We start from the raw sequence: 19,365 nt of genomic DNA, 5'->3' as shown, positions 1-19,365 counted from the left end.
TTGCATTCGAGGCTTTTGCCACTCGGCATGCAGCTGTGGCGCAAAGCGTTGCTTACAGGGTGCTTATTACGGCTCATCAAAGACGGCGGCGGCGGAACGTCCTGTCAAGTTTCTTCGTATGCCTGTGACAATTGCGACAGCTACAGCGAAACATGACGCGCTGGTATGGGTTAACGTCGCCAACGACGTCTGGCGTCACAATTAGACGCAAAGTTGCAGAACGCAGTACAACGAGGACGACTGGCGCTCGGTCTCATCAGCTGATAGAGCGTGCTGCGCCGCGCTCAGTGACAGCTCGGTCGTGGAGGGTGCACTTTCTTTCGCTGCGGCCGCGGAGCCGAGCGATTTACGGCGGCGCGCAGCTGCTTCGCTCTCTTCTCTGCGAAACACGCCGAGCTCGCGGCCAGCTGCCACAGCTGGCGCGGTGCACGCGGTCCGGCCCCGGAGAACCTTTATTTCGCGCGCTCATTCGAGCACGCGCGTGACGTCCGCGTCGCAATAGAGAGCTCGGTTGCGCGGCGACGCCTCGCGATACCTCGGGGCTTTTCAGGCGAGCCTCCTTGTCGGCGTTCGCTCGACGGCAGCTAGAGTCGACGTATAATGAGCGTTTTGTATGCGCACTTTGCGTCTAATAGAGCGGCCTCTTTCATAGCGGAGGAAGTTGTCGTCGGAGTCTCTAGACGATTGCATCACGAACTATACTATCCTCATTTATCCGTCTCCTTGGCTCAGAACGAGGCTCTTAACTGCGCCCGTTTCGCCGTAGAACGTGAAGTCTCGGGAGCGTATCTCGCGGCCGCATCACGATGAGAATCGTACGAAAAGGACAAAACCTGTCGACTACCGCTATAGTCTCGTTATCGTAATTAATCGAAATACTTTCCATGCGAAGCTTCGTCCAAGTCGCAATGCAGCCTTGATTTTTAATAATTATACCGATTAAACGTTGTAGCTACAGCCGCCAGGTGCAGTAACATCAGTTAATAATTCGTTTCTTGTCTTTCTTGAGCGCTGCGGAGGCATGCTGGGGAAGGCGACATATGGGCGTGTCCGCTGTACGGCAGCTAACAATTCTTTGCCTCAGTCCAGACACTTTGCGTTGAGTAGCCATCTGTCTCACCTCATTTCTGACGTTTTCAACTAAAGATATAAAATATTCATGACAGTAGATGGGAACGTAACTTAGGCTATTATCCATAAGCGTGCACATTGTCCCACATTAGGTGTGGCACCATATATAGCTTGATAGCGTTTGAACAGCTTCGGAAATACGTCAGCGCTCATTCAAAGGCTCGTGGTACACAACTTACCCGTCTGCCTCGAAAGGGAGAGAGAAACAAAAAGCTTTATTCAACAGGTAATTGACACGACCGCAGGTCCGGGTTGGGCCCTCAGTCCAGGGCTCCACTGTCTTTTACCCACCACGGTGATCTAGTGGTTACGGTGCTTGACTGCTGACCCGAAGGTCGCGGGATGGAATCCCGAATGCGCGGCCGCATTCATTTCGACGGAGGCGAAATGCTAGAGGGCCGTGTGCATAGATTTAAGTGCACGTTAAAGAAACCCAGGTGGTCGAAATTTGCGGAGCCTTCCACTGCGGCGCCTCTCATAATCATATCGATGCTTTGGGCCGTAAAACTCCAATTATTGTCCCCTGGCTCTTGTGGCTCGCCAAGCGTGGTTAAGAAGGGCCAGTTGATTCTCCCGTGCCTCGCTTCCAAGTCACGCCTGCCACTGCCGGGCCAAGTCCGTGGCCCTTTGAAAAGGTGAACTGACATTATATGGGTACAGCCGTACATTTCATACGTTACGTGGGTCAGAGTGCGCTTTGCACCGCACAACCGGCTGATACGTGACTGCGTACTGTACCGGCTGGTTCTCAGATACAGATACGCACACTTAAATCGCCTGAAAGGTATGCACTGACCTAGGACCTTGATCCGAGCTAGTTGGTACGGTAACATATTCAGGGAGGGAGGTGAAGCGCAAAAAGAAAAACAAGAAAACATAGACAGCGAAAAAAAAAAAGCTTGGAGGACGCTTGCTTCAAGAGCAGAACGCGATAACGCAATCGGGCTCCGTTTGCATCGCCTTCTCAATCGCTAGCCTGGCTGCACCTCTCGGTAGACGCCGCGCCGCAAGGAAAAGAACGTCTGTGCGCTTAACAGTGGCTGTTTCTAAATATCCTAAAATGCCTACTGCGAATACAGTTCCGAAGGGCCCACTAGGTCATAATTTTTGCTTTTTGCGAATTGGCAGAGCACCTACTACGTGTCTGTGAGGCAACACGCGCAGCCGCGCACTTGGTTGATGCTGTTGCTGATAATGATTAATTATGCCCGTGCGCTTCGTAACTGCTAGGCCTTTAAACCAACCATTCGTTGCGCAAATCACGTGTTTTGACGCGTTGTGCGGTCGTACGCTTCCGCCACGATATATTACACGCGTTAATGACACTCCTTGCGCTGCATGACACTCGTATAGTATTTATTTCCGAAGCAACTTCGAGCACGGGCTCTGTGTTAGAAAGCCTGCTTTCCACGCAGAATTCCTGGGTTCGACTCTCGCCCTAACTGAATATTTGTATTATTTATTCATTTGCGTCTATTTCGAATTTTCGCCCACGGGCAATGCTGGTCTTTTGGTCACAACCAACGACACCGACGCCAATGCCGGAACTTCTGCGAATTGAGCTCTTTAACGCTGACGCGTTAGACCTGAGACGCACGAAGCGAAAGTTAGTAGTTACTTTTCAAACGAAATTGCAGTGCTCCTCCTCCGCACAATCACCCCGCCTAGCCCCCGCGAAGCGAGTTCGTACAAGAGGGCCCCGGTATCGCGTGCCATTGCCCTCCTGAACACACAACGCACTGTATAGTAGTCGTTAAAGCAAGAGTGCTTATGTTATATCTCTCCGAGACGAGGTTTTTTTCCTCTTGGCTAGCGCCACACTGCCGCGTGTTTGCGGCGCCGCGGTTGCTCGGAGACCACGGCGATGTGGAGCAAAGAAAGAGGTCGCGGTTCAGCACTGCCGGACGCATTCAGATACGAACGGAGCACAAAAGTGCCATCACGCTGAAGTCTTTAGTTTCATCGAGGAAGACAAGGAAAACGTTTCTCATTTGTATTCTCGTTTGAAATGGCTCTGCCTCTATCACATCATCTAGCTCTTCAGCAGGCATGCGGTTGCAAGCGTTCTCTCTGTGGGCGAAGTCCCTCTTAAAAAAAACAAAAGAAAAACAAGAGCAGTTGAATTAATTCTGAGGTTAAAATGTACCCGTTGCAACGCTTTTCAAGGCCAGGATGTGCCTTTCAGACGTAATTCAATCAAAATGAATGAAAGGCTGAATTAGTTTCATCGTACCATCGATTTATCCACATGCACAATCTAACTGCAGCGTTCAGTCTGCCATGGCCTCTCATTGTCATCTGAGATGAAGTCCGGTGACAAGTCTTGCCATCCAGTCAGTCACTTGCTACGCTTTCCTATGTAGCGCAAAAGGAGTAAAAACACGACTCTAGAAGTACGTAGTATCTTTGTGCAGTGCACCGCGACGTTCGCGCATTCTCATTAAACCACGACACGTACTAGTTCGCATTCAAGTTTAGCTTCGCGTCTTCGCCTTCAGGCTGTTGCATGGTCTGCTAACTCGGCAGGGGAAAAATATAGCAGAAAAATCCGCTGAATCGGTTGCAGGCAACGCGCGTACGAGACAAGATAAATCGTAGATTGCAGTTAGGCGCGCAGCATTGGCAGACACGACACGACGTGTCTCGGCCTTGAACGAGGTTGCGTGTGCACACGCTCCACTGCCCCCGAGGATTACTTGCATTGCAACTTTCACTCCTGCTGTGGTTTCACGGCCAGTGTAGTATAGGTGCTGTGTAAGCGTGCTGCGTCACTGGAACGATGCGCAGATGTTTTGCAATAGTACCTCGCACGGGACATCCGGAAGTCCTTCTGCGAGGATACCCGCCCACCGATTTCCTCTCGCAAGAAGAGTCCGCGCAGACACACAATTATGCGACTCTGGCGGCATGTTGTCAACTTGCATCCGCTTATTTTATGCAGCACAGCCCACGCATGCCGCTTCGACATGTTTGTGCAAGAACGTGGAAAATCGTGACCGACAGCGGCGAGTGTTACCCCGTCTCTGCCGTCGGAACGTTTCTGCAAGAATAAAATGACTGGTGTACGCTTCGTTTGCCGAAAACGAAAAGAAACGGAACGCTCTGAGGAAACGTTGCTAAACACGCCACTGTCGCTTAGTGATAAAATCCACGATACCGGATGCGTCAGTTACGGGAAAGAAGGGGGCCCTCCTTGCATACCTTATCAACCATTATTGCTAGCTGTATTTTGTTGTAGACACGTAAGTGAACTTTTTCAGGGAACCAATCAATTTACTTGTTTGCATTATGCTTTTCCATTATTCGCCAGTTCGCTCGTCGATTGACCTGCCCTGTATTTAACCTATATAATATCGACGGGAGGTCCCCCTGATGGTTTTCACTTTGGGGCCTCCTTCTGTAACATTTATGTACTATGTCGCCGGTGCTTTTATGCCGCCGTAATAAATACGCCATTAAAATGTGATGCCCTCCACGTACGCAGCTCGTCTTTCGATCCTCCAGCCTCCCCCCCCCATCCTCCTCCTGCTCCTCTCAGCTTCCCTCGAGAACGGGAAATATCATGAGACCTGCATGACACCTTTGTCCTCTCAAGAGTCGCAAAAATTGCTTAAGATGCTAACGACATGCCTCTTCTTATCAAGGCACTACAATCGAATTACACGCTGATAGAGGGCATCCGTCATGGACATTCAAGTGGTCGCGCAAGCATACTTGCTGCTGGTCAGATCGGAGGTTATTCCATGAGGATTCGTCCGTTATGTTTCCGTTCATTTAACTTTTAGAAGTTCGTATTCCTCATTTTACGTCACTTTCTGTATTTTTATAGTGTAATAATAATTGTCAGGATTTTACGTCCGAAAACAAAGCTATGATTATGGAGGACTCTGGAGATTTCGACCACCTGGGGTTCCTTAACGTGCTCCTAAATCTAAGTACACATGTTTCTAGCATTTCGCCTCCATCGAAATGCGGCGACCGCGGCCAGGATTCGATACCGTGACCTTCGGGTCATCAGGCGAGCACCATAACCACCAGACCACTGTAGCGGGGTTCCTTTTTTATTCCCTCGTGTGTGGACACGCGCGCCACGCTCAGCAATCTAAGTGAAACACGCCTCCCATGATTAGTCTATTCTTTTTTGCCCGTTGTTTGGCATGGACAATGCGTTCAGTGCAAGTTTCCCGGCGACCAGACTCTCGGCAAGCGTGGAAACAGAGTGCGCACAATAGATAGCTCGTTTTGCTGAGCAAACGAGCAGTGCGCACGTAGTTTCTTTCCCCGTACCCTCTCGATCGCTCATTGTGTGCGCAGTGCGGAAAGAGAAAATAGGAACGCGTATCTGCTGCGACAAAGTATGCGTACATGCGATGAAAGACGCACTGGTCGAGCGGAAAATGGTTACTCGCCATTGTTGCCTATTGACTGTGATGAAGCGGGGAAGTTTGAAAGAATGTATAAGTTTGAGTATACATTGGCATAAGGTTTAGCTACTGACCTTACGAAGCATTTTATTTGGAAGATTTATGCGCCAAAGGTAAGCCTCGCTGTTAAAGACGCTTGATACATATTTTCTAAAATCGTAGCTGACATTTCGTAGCCCGATGTCAAGATTGACTAAAAGGTAAAATAACAGACTAAACATTCACATATGGCAGAAATATTGTGACGAAATAAGTATTCCGTCTCATCAGTAAACTTACACTAATTATCAGGATTTACTCGCTGTATAGTGAACGGGATAGATAATTAGAACTAGAGATTGGCATTATAATGCAGACGAATAACTGTTGGGGTTCTACGTCCCAAAACCACGATATAATTATGAGCGACGCTGCAGTGGAGGGCCGTAGTGGAGGGCTCGGGAAATTTTGACCATCGGGTGTTCTTTAACGCGCACCAAAGTCGAAGTGCACGGGCCTCTAGCATTCCGCCTCCATCGAAATGCGGCCGCCGCGGCCTGTATTCGATCCCGCAACCTTCGAGTCTGCAATCGAGTTCCGTAACCACTAGACCACCGTGGCGGGTGAGGCAGGCAAAATTTGCCATTGAAGCATTACAGAATAACGCTGTAAAAACAAAAGGAAAGTGCACAGATCTCTAAGGAACGAGCATTCGACAGCCAACTTTTCTTGTTTCGTTGTTTTGTATTTTTCATGTTGTAACCCGCTCCCTTTGTAAAGCTTCGGCGATTGAGTGTAACAAAATGAAATAAAATAAAAATAAAATAAAATAACAATAGTATTTAGTTCGATGGCGTATAAATATTACGTAGAGGAGAAAGCCCCGCTGGTCAAAGCGTTGTTTCGAGAAGCATGTTTGATTTCTGGGCTATCTTCAAGTTAAGAGTCGCCTTTACACGTGTACCACGATAAGCGGCACTACGTGATCGCAGGGACCGAACGGGTAAGATAAGATTTCGAGGCCCCTTGGAGATAGCTTAGATCCTGTTGTCCAGAAACCAGCGTACTGTCCTTTTGCAGAGGCATATCTCAAGAATGTGTGTATGCTCTTCCCGCAGTGCAAAACAGGCATGACAGCGTGTCGCACCAGGACTGAAACCCGAGGAGAGCCGCGCGGTTCAGTGGAAAGCTTCCAGGAAATATAAATCAACAAGAGAACCGCTGCGATTGCAAAAATGAACGTTTGTCAAAAAAAAAAAAAAACCAAAGCAATATATTCGTTCCTTTACGCCCTAAGTAAGGCGGCGTGAGCGGATGTATCGCTTTAAGAAAACGGAACGACAGGCAATTGTGATAGACGGTAGAGTCATCACTGAAAAAAAAAAAAAAAGATTGTACTGAAGCCATCGACGATGAATGTCAATGCATGTGAATAGCCGAACGCTTCAAGTTACTCGCCATATTAAATGAGTGGTGCACATGATAATGTGTACTTGTTGCGGTGCGAGCACCGTTATTTTATTGTTCAATTTTGTGGAGAACAGAGCCGCTAACCAGCGCATATGTAGTTACGCGCCGCGGTGGTCTACCGTTTATGGTGCTCGACGAAGGTCGTGGGATCGAATCCCGGCCGCGGCGGCCGCATTTAGTTGGAGGCGAAAAGCTATAGAGGCCCGTGTACCTATAGATGCACGTTAAAGAACCTCAGGTGGTCGAAATTACCCGGAGCCCTCCACTATGGCGTTTCTCATAATCATATCGTGGTTTTGGGACGTAAAACCCCACAGATTAATATTATTGTTGTTTGCGGTTGGGGCACTTTATTCTATTGTGTAGTTTTGCAGAAAACAGAGCCGCTAACCAGCGCATATGTTTAGTCCAGGCATACGGCCGATCCTAAAGATAGTCAATACCAAATTGTCCCTTCATTTGTAAGACCAACCAACTAAACCAAGAATCCCGGCAGCGGAGGCATTCGCTTTGAAGTTAGTTTTGCTGTCGATGACGTATAGTTCCTGCACTCAGGTTAATGAGTTGCCATTTCTTGTTTCACTGCGTACTTGTGCAGACAATCAACCGGTGCGTCCGCGGCGGTAGTATATGTAGGCGGAGATACATATCACACGCGGATGCACGCCGTTTAGTGAACATGGCTCTCGTGCTTCAGTCGTTTTTATATTACGATGGCAGCCTTGTGATAACAGTAACTCCTAGATACAAAAAAAAGTCAGAATTTTCCGCCCTTTGGTGTTGCTTCGAGCAACCGCGTCCTCTTAAAATAAGTGGCTGGCTCCGTCACTGATCTTACAGTCAGGGTTGCCACTGACTTTCGAGTAAATGTCGCCAAAAAACGAGCAGAAAGTCGCCAAAAGTCGCCATTTTTTTAGAAATTTCGCCGAAAAAGTCGCCATTCTAGATGTGTGCGGCATATCCTAGTAATAGGAATTTTCACTGATGTATAGCCCCCTAGAATACAGTGCCATTCAAAGCCCTTAAAGTATCTTGACATTTCTCAATGCCAGGCGCATCGCCCCTTCACCATGGGAGTGCTTGGTGCACCTGGTTCTCCGACTAGCCGCAAGACGTGCGCGGAGGCGCAAATATGAAAGGATAAAACGCTCATGATATCCTTCCATCCCTGTCCGCTCGTTTCAAAGGTAAAAGTGTGGTAAACCTTGGGCGAAAGCCGCGAAGGCGTTGTTTGTAGACAGCTTTACATCCCCTCATATGAAAAAAAAAAAAAGGATTAACAGGTTTATGTGAAAGTAGTAAGACAGAATTCTTACAGGTATCGTTCATTAGTGAGTTTTATACCTTTCAGTGTGAACTAATATGATACCGGACGCCACTGTCCCTTTCATATATAATCACTTATATCTACCCACGTCAATCCAGTGCGTTATAATTGAACAGGTAGACATTGTAAAATGTTATATAGCAATTGTTTTCATTGCACACGCTCACCGAGAACAGTAGAAAATGCCTGAATAAATAATTTTTTATTGCACGAACACCCGCGTATCCGCCCATCTTCGCTATACGAGCTCGATTAGGGGATACCGCAGCGGTGAATAGGTCGCCAAGCTATTCAGAATAGTTGGAGCTTTGGCGGAACAAATGGCCGGAACACACGACCGACCCGTCATCTACCCCCTTCAGAAGCGAAACTTTAGCGAAGCTCTGAAGCATCTAGATGAATTTAGATGAATTGAGTTAGAAGCATCTAGATGAATTGAGGAGATACACACGAGTTACAGGACGGACATACAGAACGGCGCGTAATGTGCACCTCAAAACCCAGAAAAATACAGAGAATAGTGCCGCTCATTCGTTGAGAAGGCACTGAGCTTAGGATGCATAACTCAGTAGAGACCTAAGCTGAAAATCGCCAAAAATTCGCCATGTCGCCATTTATAATTTTAGGTCGCCACGGGCCTCTCAAATTCGCCAATTTGGCGAAAAGTAGCCACCATTGGCAACCCTGCTTACAGTGATTACCGCGGCGGGCGCTCAGAGGACTGCGGCGTTTGTTGGCGTTGGAACGGAGCGCGGCTCTTGACGTGCGGCTGCGGATGACGAAACGCCTTGGATGATAAACGGATAAACGGCGAAAGCAGCTCGATAGGCGACGGTGCCTCTTCTTTTCAAACTGAACTCGCGAGTGCATTTTGTTGCGCTTTTAAATCGTTACGAAGACGTACGCTGAGAATGACACTTACACTAAGCAAGATATGAAAATGAAAATTGTTTTTTTTTTTTCATCCACACATCTTTATAGCATGATGCTACTAAGAAACCCCGCACTGGTTTATTAGGGAGCAAGATTCGCAGCTGAAGAAAAACTTTGGATTTTGCTTGCAGTGGTCCTTGCTTTCTCACGTTCGCTTTCTTTTTTCTTTGTTGTTCATTGAGAATACGCAGCTCACAGAAAGCTTCAGTCTTATCCATACCGAATTACACATCACACTCGACAAATGTACAACCGCCCAAATGCTTGACTAGCGTGCGCGAGCGGCGACTTTTCTGTGTGTCAGCGCCGTATGACGGAGCCAAGTTGCAAACAAGGCGAGGATACGCGCATGCCCACAAAGCGCGCTCAACCGGGCCCATCGTCTGCTAGGCAGTTCTTTCTTGAGGATGTCTCTCCATAGTGGCGCACTTCAGGCGAACCAGGTTATCGGCTCATCTCATGAGTGGGGACGTGTGGCGTATCTTTCAAATTTCATTTCCTCGATAGCTTGCTGCTACGCTCACCTTCGGAACATAAAATACGAGCAAAACCAATCGCGTACTCGCGCTGCCTCTTCGTCTGAAGTGCGCTAATATGGGGCGATGTCCTCAAGAAGGAACAGCCTAGCAAACGACGGGCCCAGTTAAGCGCGCTTCGTAGGCATACGCGTACCCCTGCCCTGTTAACTTGGCACCGTCATATGGCGCTGACGCACAGAAAAATCGCCGCTCGCGCACGTTAAAGATTTGGGCGGCTGTACCTGCAACTTAAGCCTACTGAGTTTTCCTCTACAGCAGGGCTCTCGAACTCACCTCAGCTAGCCGGCCACAGCCATGAATTTAAGCCCCTCGCAATGGCCGTGACAAAGAAGATTAGACAGGTTGGAGCGGGGGGGGGGGGGGGGGGGGCAGGAGGAGTTTGAAAAAGATTCCAGCTGGCACTGCCAATTTGAAAGGCCTTTTCCATATCTCATATATGAGTCATTTCTGTAGAGGATTTAACGACAGGACTCTAGAAACATACGGATAGTGATCTCCAGAGTGATTGCAATCAGGACGCCGATACTGATTATATAGTTTTTGTTCAACGGTTATTTTTTAAAACATGGCGACCACGTGCCTCATGAAAAAAAAAATCCTTGATACCTGTCGCGTCTGTGTAGCTCAGGAACATACTTATTGAGAAAAAAAAAATGTGGGACGAAGACAGTCATGTGCGGGCCGGGCCGCTAGCAAAAGATCCGCGGGCCGCGTGTTTGAGACTCGTAATTTACAGCGCTCCATTTGTGCCTAAAAGGAGAAATTAAAATTTCTGGTCTGTTTCTGCGTGCATGCGTAGGGGGAACGCCCTGCTGCGTACTTCGTGTTTACGCATCCCTCAAGGCACCTAAACCTGCCTGAACTAAACGTCCCCCGAATCGGCAATCAGGCACAATATCAGGCAGAACGTTCACCTAAGAACAAATGCTAGGAGCATGGCCTCGACCTTCATCTGCAATGCGGGTCATTGCTGCGCTTCCCAATGACTGCTGAGCTCTAAGGTCGTCTGCGATTGCCCCACTAACGCCGGTATGTGTGTGCACGCTTTACCCTTTCTGCCCTTCATCGTTTTACTGCGTCCCCTTCCCTCTCCCCCATTTAGGGTAGCAAATCATGCGAGACCTGGTTCACTTCTCCGCCTATCTCTGCCTTTTCTTTGAGAGCGTACTACGAGGGAGTTTTTTCGGTCATATATTCCTGAACGAAGTAAAACGACAAGAAAAACAAGAGAAGTAAAGAACTAAAGTAAATAATCAGAGAATGAAGAAGCGAAGCATAACGACGCATAAGAGAATAGAAAATAATGAAATGCAAGTGAAAAATAAAGCAAGAAATTATAGTTATTATTTTAAGTAATCATTATAATATACTGCGGGAAAAAGTCTAAGCAAGGTGAGCAAGATACGCAGGATTGTTTGCTCTAAAGAAGAGAATCAAACCCGTTTGTAACACGCTTTTCGCAAAGTTTCTTCGGTCATAAATATTAAGGAAAACTGAACGACTCGGTCATAATACAACTTTAACGAATAACGACGCAGCAACCAATATTTCAAAGAAGGCTGAGAAATGAAACGTTGATTATAGATATATATCTAATGACTGAGTTGTGTGACGATTCTTATTTTTTTCCTACTCCGTATTGCAGCGTTGGCCAGCCCGAACCGCGTGGTACGCAAGCAAGTGCTGGAGCTCCTGTCTGCCGTGTGCGTGTACGCGCCGGGCGGCCAGGTTCTGGCGCTGGACGCACTCGACCACCTGCGCGCCTCGACGGGCAGGGAGCACCGTTTCAGCGTGCTCGTGGACGAGCTGTCGCACCCCGAGGTGCTGCCGTACGCCGCCACCGTGCTCGCCTTCATCAACTGCGTGCTCATCAGCACCGACGACTTCCGCGAACGGCTGCGCCTGCGCAACCAGCTTCTAGGTGAGTATCACACGCTCTCAAGAGCATAGGCGTGCGCAGGGCTCTCATCATCGTCATTGTCATCAGCAGCAGCCTGACTGTGTCCACTGCAGGGCAAAGGCATTTTCCACGTTCCGCAAATCAAGCCGGTTCTGTGCTTGCTGCGGTCACGTTATACCCGCGAGCCATCTGCCCACCTAACTTTCTATCTCCCACTCGCGTGCTTTGTCTCATCTTGGAATCCAGTCCGTTACCTTTAATGACCAGCGGACAAAGAACGCAACGTCGCTACTAATATAGATAGGATAAAATAGCTGAGGAGAATTACATAGATCTGTACAGTAACCGGGACAACCAGGACGATAATGTAAGAAGTTGTAGTAACGCAGAGGAATCGGACGTCCCATCAGTAATTACCGGGGAAGTAAAAAAAAACCTTGGAGAGAATGCGAAAAGGCAAAGAGTCGTACGTTGTGGGGTCTGAAGATGTCCTTGCTCTTGGAACACACGGAGACAGTTCACGCCGTCGGGCGACAACCAACACGTGTACATTTATTAAACACCTTTACATACGACGAGCTCGCCGGCCGAATCTAATATACAACTAGTAACCCGCTAAGTAATCTTATACAATGCCAATACTGGAAAACATAACACACACCCAAGACAGCAGAAGACATACAATGCACCACGAATGCGGCGTCGCCTATGTTCGACTCACCACGAGGGGCCCGCGGTAAACGAGCCGCGGTATCGTCCCCCACGGAACCACTGCGGGAGACGTCCATCCACGCACGCTACCAGCGCTTGTGTGTCCGTGTCGTCTCTCTTGTGGGTGTGTGTTCGCGCTGTTACTCCCTTGACCTACAAACCCCCAAAGAGGCTCGCTGCTGTTTTCTGCCCGCCGGCCTAACCTCCCAGGCGGCGCTGCCGGCGCCACCACGCTAAGCCTACATCGCGCAAACACAGCGCCACATCTCGCTCGGCGGCTGTTAATCCAAACTGCGGCGAATACGCGAGACGCGCGTGCGCCATGAGGCGCAAACGACTTTACAGGGGGTGCTAGCACCCCCCCCCCCTAACGTTCATTAGTGTAGTTGTTCCAGTGATTAAGCTCCCTAAACACTTCCTTTGAACCTCGGTATTAGAATGTGATTTGAACTTATAGCGTTCGTACAGCTTCCGTGTACAAGCAGTTCTGCCCTCTTAGACACCATAACACACAGATAACACAATTTTTTAACGTTGCCTGCATACTCAGAAGGAATAGATTGATTTAAAACGCAAACCTTGGCTGATAGCAGAGAAATAAAACAAGGTAACCGCTTTGTAGAAATGGTTTTCATGCAGTGACGTCGAATTTCTCTTTACCTCACGTTTTTTTAGTCATATCCTTACCTCCTAGTTGAGTCTAAAATCTTTGCAGCCTAGGGGTTTCGTTCGACTATTCTGCGTCGCTACAAAAGTAAGTTGACAGACACTGCATAGAACGAAACGTCGCATATCCTCTCAATCTGTGGGCTGGGAAATAAAAGCTCACGTCAGTGCATGCTACGCCCACTTGTTAGTCACCGGTTTTCATAATACGAAATTATAACCACTGCATAGCATCCCTTCGTGAACTCGGTTTCCCTTTGCGTATACCACTTTCTCGACCCAGTCTGTGCGGCGCCGTCCTTTTGTTTCTTTTTTTTATTGCGATATCAATTATATGGACAGTCTCGGCTGGAAAATGTCCGTCACCGTCGCCGTCATTCGCCGTATAAGTATGTATATATATAGAAAAGCCACAAAAAAAAAATAATTCAGAAATTTTTTCCGACGCGCGGAATCGAACGGGCGTCCTCTCGCTTTGCAGCCCGCCGCGTTAGACGTTAGGCCACGACAGCACCATCTTTCAGCCTGCTAACGGCAAGCTATTTATATACACCATGTAATTAAGCATGCTTTCTTAGTGGCCACATAGATGGCGCGACGTGCGCGCGTAAGGCGCACTTTAAAGATCGTCGCTCCGCTCTTGCGAACGCCGTTGCTCTTCGCTCTACAGGGCGTGGTCGCTTTCGTGCGCTTATCTCGAGGAAAGAAGGGGCGCCCGGTGGGGTGCATCGCTCGCTGCAGCGGCCGCGTTTGCGAAACGAGCGCGCTGTTCAAACAGAAATAAGTAACAACTGTGACAATTAGTTCGCGCTCGACTTGTGTATGTGTACCTGTTCGTTCATTTCGTGCGTCCTGCTTTATGTTTGAGCAGTGCGCTTCAAGTGTCGAGCTGTGACGCATGTTCGCGCTCGTCCTGTGTGCGCTCTTTTCGTGCGTCCTTTGGGCTCGAGCGACGCGCTGGCAATTTCGAGCTGCTTTCCGTTCTTCGCGTTACATTACAGTTTATTGCTATCGCATTCATTGCTTCGCCGTTGCGGCGAAACTGTGACTTTTTTCTGGATGTTGCAGCGTCATACGTTGGCCCTGACACGCGTCGTGTATCTGATTGTTTACAAGCATTTGTCAAGATATCGCACTTTTGAAATGTTTTATTCCCGGCGTTCGAAGGCTTCGTGACGCTCCTTGTATGAGCAGCGGCACCGCACCTGTCACAGAATAACAGAATAGCCTCGCGGCATGTCCTTTTCCGAGCACTGATGGCACGTGAGAGAGAGAGAGAGAGAGAGAGAGAGAGAGAGAGAGAGAGAGAGAGAGAGAGAGAGAGAGAAAAGAAAAGCTAAAAAAAACGAAAAAAGAAAGACACCTCAGGGACCATATGCAGACATGACCAAGCGTACGCGTCGGTGTGGTTTGTGTCGTGTGCACTTTGCCAACGATCGAAAACCTTTTCCCGTAAAGGCCTTTAGGGGAATGCGATCGGTTTTGTCAGGTTTTATATTCGGAAGGCCACATCAACTGTCACCGTAAAGGTCTTGCGTGATGAGACTGTCCACAGCTGGTCTATGGGCGTTTCCCTTTCGCGCTCAGGGCTGGGCTTCCTGGAGTTGGTGGAACCGCTGCGTCGTTCGGGAGACGACGAGTTGTTCATTCAGTGTCACGTGTTCGAGACTACCCGCGAGGCGGACGACGAGCACGCGCTCAGCCTCGGACTCACTGCCTCGGGAAACCACTACGAGGCCTTCGCCGCCGTCATGAACAAGGTGAGACGACGCCTCTTTCTTGAGGGCTCTCTGGTGGGACTCTACGGCAGGAAGGATAACGAAGTTTGCATTACAAGCACCAGAATTTCCTATATAATTTCGTAACTTTTCTACTTTATAAACTACCATATGGTTAAGTTTTATAAAAAAAAGGGGACGCTTAAGCTTCGCCTTTAAGAGTTGAACGCGATAGCGATATCCAGCCCCATCCTCATCGCGCTCAGTTTCGCTTGTCATTATGTTCAGTCGCCCAGCCACACACGCGCACACACACACACGACATAGATGCACACATAGACGAGATAGAGCGATGCATTGACTACGCGTTCGGTGCCTTTTGTAATGGGTGGCAGGCTTTAAATCACCAACTCGTCATGCAATTCACGAGGTGTGACGCCCGTTGGCCATGTACGCTTGTACCACGATATTACTACTTACGCGTTACTAGTTGTACCACGATATTACATACACGATATTACTGCGATATTACATCTCGTACTGTGACACCTGTACACAGGACGCGTATGTTTTGTGAATCATGAAAGTTACTTTCGGTGCAGTTCCAAGCATTGGCTTGGTGTACGCTTGTAGAGGCCGCCTCGAGTATCTTGTTCGCTATGTATGCTAATTATGCTCATTTGTAATGAATACCATGAAGGAGAAAAAAAAAAAGAAACACTGGCGTGGCTCTGTGATAGAACACCTGCTTGCCACGCCGATGGCCAGGGTTCGATTCCTCCTCGGGCACATGATTTTTTTTTTTAATATTTTGCATCCATGGCGTTTTTTCGCGTACGGACAATGGTGATTTTTCGCTAAGAACCAACGACGCCGACACCAGAATTTCTGCGACATGGGGTCTTTAACCCTATCGCGTTAAAATTTATAAAGCCAGTCAATTCCTGGCCAATCCACCATAGCGGGCGTGAGCCACAGGTAATAGGTGAACAAGAACAAGAACAAACGCCAGTAAAGACTGTCTAGAAGGAACGTGTTAAAGCGTGGTGAGTAGGCAGAGTTATGTTCACTTTTAGACGGTCCTTTACAAAAAAAAGAATGAAAGGAATTGAAGGAAAATAAAAGTACAGGGTGGCATTGCGTAGCGCTTATATCTCTTGCTTTTTATGGCACTAGCACCTAGCGAGCACGCTAGATTCACCACCGATGAGATTGCCCATGAATTCAGAAAAGAAAAGTAAACGAAAAAATACCAAACAAAAATAACACATGAAAAAAGGTGTTAAAGGTTGTATACGATATCTACAACACAAGTACATGAGTTTAGTGCAGAAATGGGCCAATTAACCGTCCAGATAAGTTATTAAAATCAAATAAATAGTGACAGGGGCTAGGTGATAAGTGGTGATAGGAATTTAATACTGAATGGTGATAGTGAACGTAAGAATTAACATAGGAAATTGAGGCACTGAGTTTCGATTATGCAGCCACGTTACCGCCTGACATAGCTATTGGTTTTTTAATGTCTCTATTTTTTTAACTGAGTGAATGTGTTGTTCAAACAGGCGAGGCTAACCTTGCAACATCCTTATGCCTAACGTAGTTATTAAATTGACTAATTCAGCTCGACAAACTCGCAGTCGCGAGAAACGGAGCTGTGAAGAAAAAAATTTGGCAGATCCCACGTGTCGTGGGAATCGATGTTATGCGAAGCGTGCGCGGGATGGTGACACATTGAACGAAACGTTACGGAATGACGCCAGAGAAATATGGAAGTGGTATACGCACACTCATATGTTGAAGAGTCGCATATCTATTATATAGCCAGTTGTTTACAGTTGCGTAGCGACAGCAACAGACGCATGGGTGTTACCAACACCAGACGCAGTAAACTGATATGTAGGGCTTATATTCATCAATACTGGATAGCGCGAATCCGAACAGGACAGCGAAGGAACACAGACGCACAGGACAGGCGCAAGTCGCAACTAAGCTTCATTCAGGAAAGTTTCCCTAGATACAGCCGAATGGCACGCGCAGGCGCACTGCACGTACGTTACAGTCACAGTTACAGTTGTAATGCTTATAATTGTCCGTTATGACGGAGAAGGCACGCACGTTTCGCGAACCCGTGTGTATGTGTATAGGGGTTCTTGACAGTACTCGAACAAGGTCATCATCACGGTGATCAGTGAGCACCAGCAGCTGGACCGGACTTGTTAATCGGATCCGTTCGTGATCGCTGTTACGAGGGGTCTAAGTGTAGTTAAGCGCGAGGTATAGTACTGCTGCTGGAAATCCTGGATGCCTCTGACGATGAAATGATCTACGATGCCGCCTGTCATGGAATCGGCAGCGAGGTCTTTTGAGGCCCGCTCCACATCCAATCCGGCTTTCACGCAATATAAGGACCAAGCATTTTTGGGTCTTGATAAGTCAATGTTCAAGACACCGGTAATGATGAGAGGCCTGGTTGTCTCAGCAGATTTATTGAAGGAAGCAGTGACGCCGGTTTTTGCGTAATCCCCGTGGTCCACGTTGCGGACCATGTGGACGAGTGGATGGTACTTGAGCGTCTTCCAGCGGTGTTCTGTCTTCAGTTTCCTCACTCTCCTTGCGTTCGCCGCGGTAGTGTAGCGGTTAAGGTGCTCGGCTGCTGACCCGAAGGTCGCGGGTTCAATCCCGGCCGCGGCGGTCCCAATTGGATAGAGGCAAAATGCTAGATGCCAGTGTTCTGTGCGATCTCGGTACACGTTAAAGAATACCCAATGGCCAAAATTTCCGGAGCCCTTCGCTACGGCGTCTCTCATATCATATCGTGGTTTTCGGACATAAAACCCCAACAATTATTATTATTATTATTATCACTTTCCTTGCGTGTCAATGTGTGTGTTCACGGTTATTCTGATGGTTGAGACCCTGTATCACTTGTGGCGCATACCCGCATAACATTAACTCTTGTTTACGGGTATGTGCCACACGTGACTAAGAGAAAGGGTTTCATGACGTACGCGACAGGTATTTTGCGTTACTCATGTAATGGCCAGTGAATCGTGTTCGTCATACACTGATCCCCTGCTAGGCCAATTTTGGTATATTACAAGTTATGGAGACGACCAGGAGAGCGCCCAGGCATAGATAGATAGATAGATAGATAGATAGATAGATAGATAGATAGATAGATAGATAGATAGATAGATAGATAGATAGATAGATAGATAGATAGATAGATAGATAGATAGATAGATAGATAGATAGATAGATAGATAGATAGATAGATAGATAGATAGATAGATAGATAGATAGATAGATAGATAGATAGATAGATAGATAGATAGATAGATAGATAGATAGATAGATAGATAGATAGATAGATAGATAGATAGATAGATAGATAGATAGATAGATAGATAGATAGATAGATAGATAGATAGATAGATAGATAGATAGATAGATAGATAGATAGATAGATAGATAGATAGATAGATAGATAGATAGATAGATAGATAGATAGATAGATAGATAGATAGATAGATAGATAGATAGATAGATAGATTGAAACTGCCAAAGTGCCCGAGGTTCGCTAAGAAATGCTTCGCATTTAAAAACATATTTCCTCTGTTTCCTCTGTTTACGGCATTATGGAAGTATGGGTGATGGCGCACACCCTGAATAAATTTTGACTTGTCCCTTTGCAAAGTGTTTACAATAGATCGCTTCCAATTTGCCTGCTTCCCTATCCTTCAATAGGAGTTTTGTTTTATTAGTACCCTTAACTCCGGACGCGACATCCACTACCCAGCGAGCTGCTTAGCTGCAACACGTGTGTTAACCTGGACCCGAATACTTCGGCCTTGCGAAATAGTCCGCCTAAAAGCAGGCACAGATAGGCACGCAAGGCACGCGTACAATGCTTTTGCCAAGCACACAAGAGGGCAGTTTCAGCTGGATAGCTTTGACAACCGAAAACTCATTAGAGGAGGAGATAGAAAGATAAAAAAAGGACAGACAACGTACGTAACATTCCTTTGGTGTGGCGATTCCAGCACATGTCGCTATATAGGGAGCAAGCGGAACAGCTGGAATCGCAAAGGGATGTCTAACGCTTCAACATTGTAAAAGCGGAGCGGTGCCGCAGTCGAAGTATTCTTTGTGTATTATAGGTCATTGAAGTTTCGCACGTCTAAGTTGAAGTGCGCATAGGGAAGACAATGTCGAGTCACTGCGAATTCCCAGATTAACTGCGACCAGCTGTATCGAAACAATAAGATAGGATGACTTCTACAATGTAACGGTACATGTTACGTTATACCCCTGACTTCCCGTGTTAGCACGTCGCATCTGCTAGCTTTCTTTCTTTCGTGTTTTGTTATTGTTTCTTTCATTCCTCATCGTAAATTACATCCGGAGTAGAATTACAAGCTGTCACATAAGGTTAAACTCTTCAGTCCTCCATAAACGTTCTCTCACTCTTTCTCTAGAGCTCCCAAAAAATGAAGTGTAAGCAAAGCCTAGAGAGATGCGCATGTATGGAGAACGAGATAGATGTTCATAGTAAAAAAAAAAC

General features: G+C 47.4%; 1 protein-coding gene across 1 annotated transcript in view; it reads left to right on the top strand.

Annotated features, from left to right (window-relative positions):
* The window catches only part of LOC119382796 (inverted formin-2), a 58,422-nt gene that overhangs the window by 919 nt on the left and 38,138 nt on the right, over window positions 1–19,365 (top strand). Inside the window, exons 2-3 of the mRNA XM_049412324.1 lie at window positions 11,449–11,724; window positions 14,668–14,840. Of these exons, the coding sequence (XP_049268281.1) occupies window positions 11,449–11,724; window positions 14,668–14,840 (449 nt within the window). The remainder of the gene's footprint in view (window positions 1–11,448; window positions 11,725–14,667; window positions 14,841–19,365) is intronic.

Source organism: Rhipicephalus sanguineus, chromosome 2, assembly GCF_013339695.2.
Source record: "Rhipicephalus sanguineus isolate Rsan-2018 chromosome 2, BIME_Rsan_1.4, whole genome shotgun sequence".
Lineage (NCBI taxonomy): Eukaryota > Metazoa > Arthropoda > Arachnida > Ixodida > Ixodidae > Rhipicephalus > Rhipicephalus sanguineus.
This window is presented reverse-complemented; position numbering and strand designations above follow the sequence as displayed.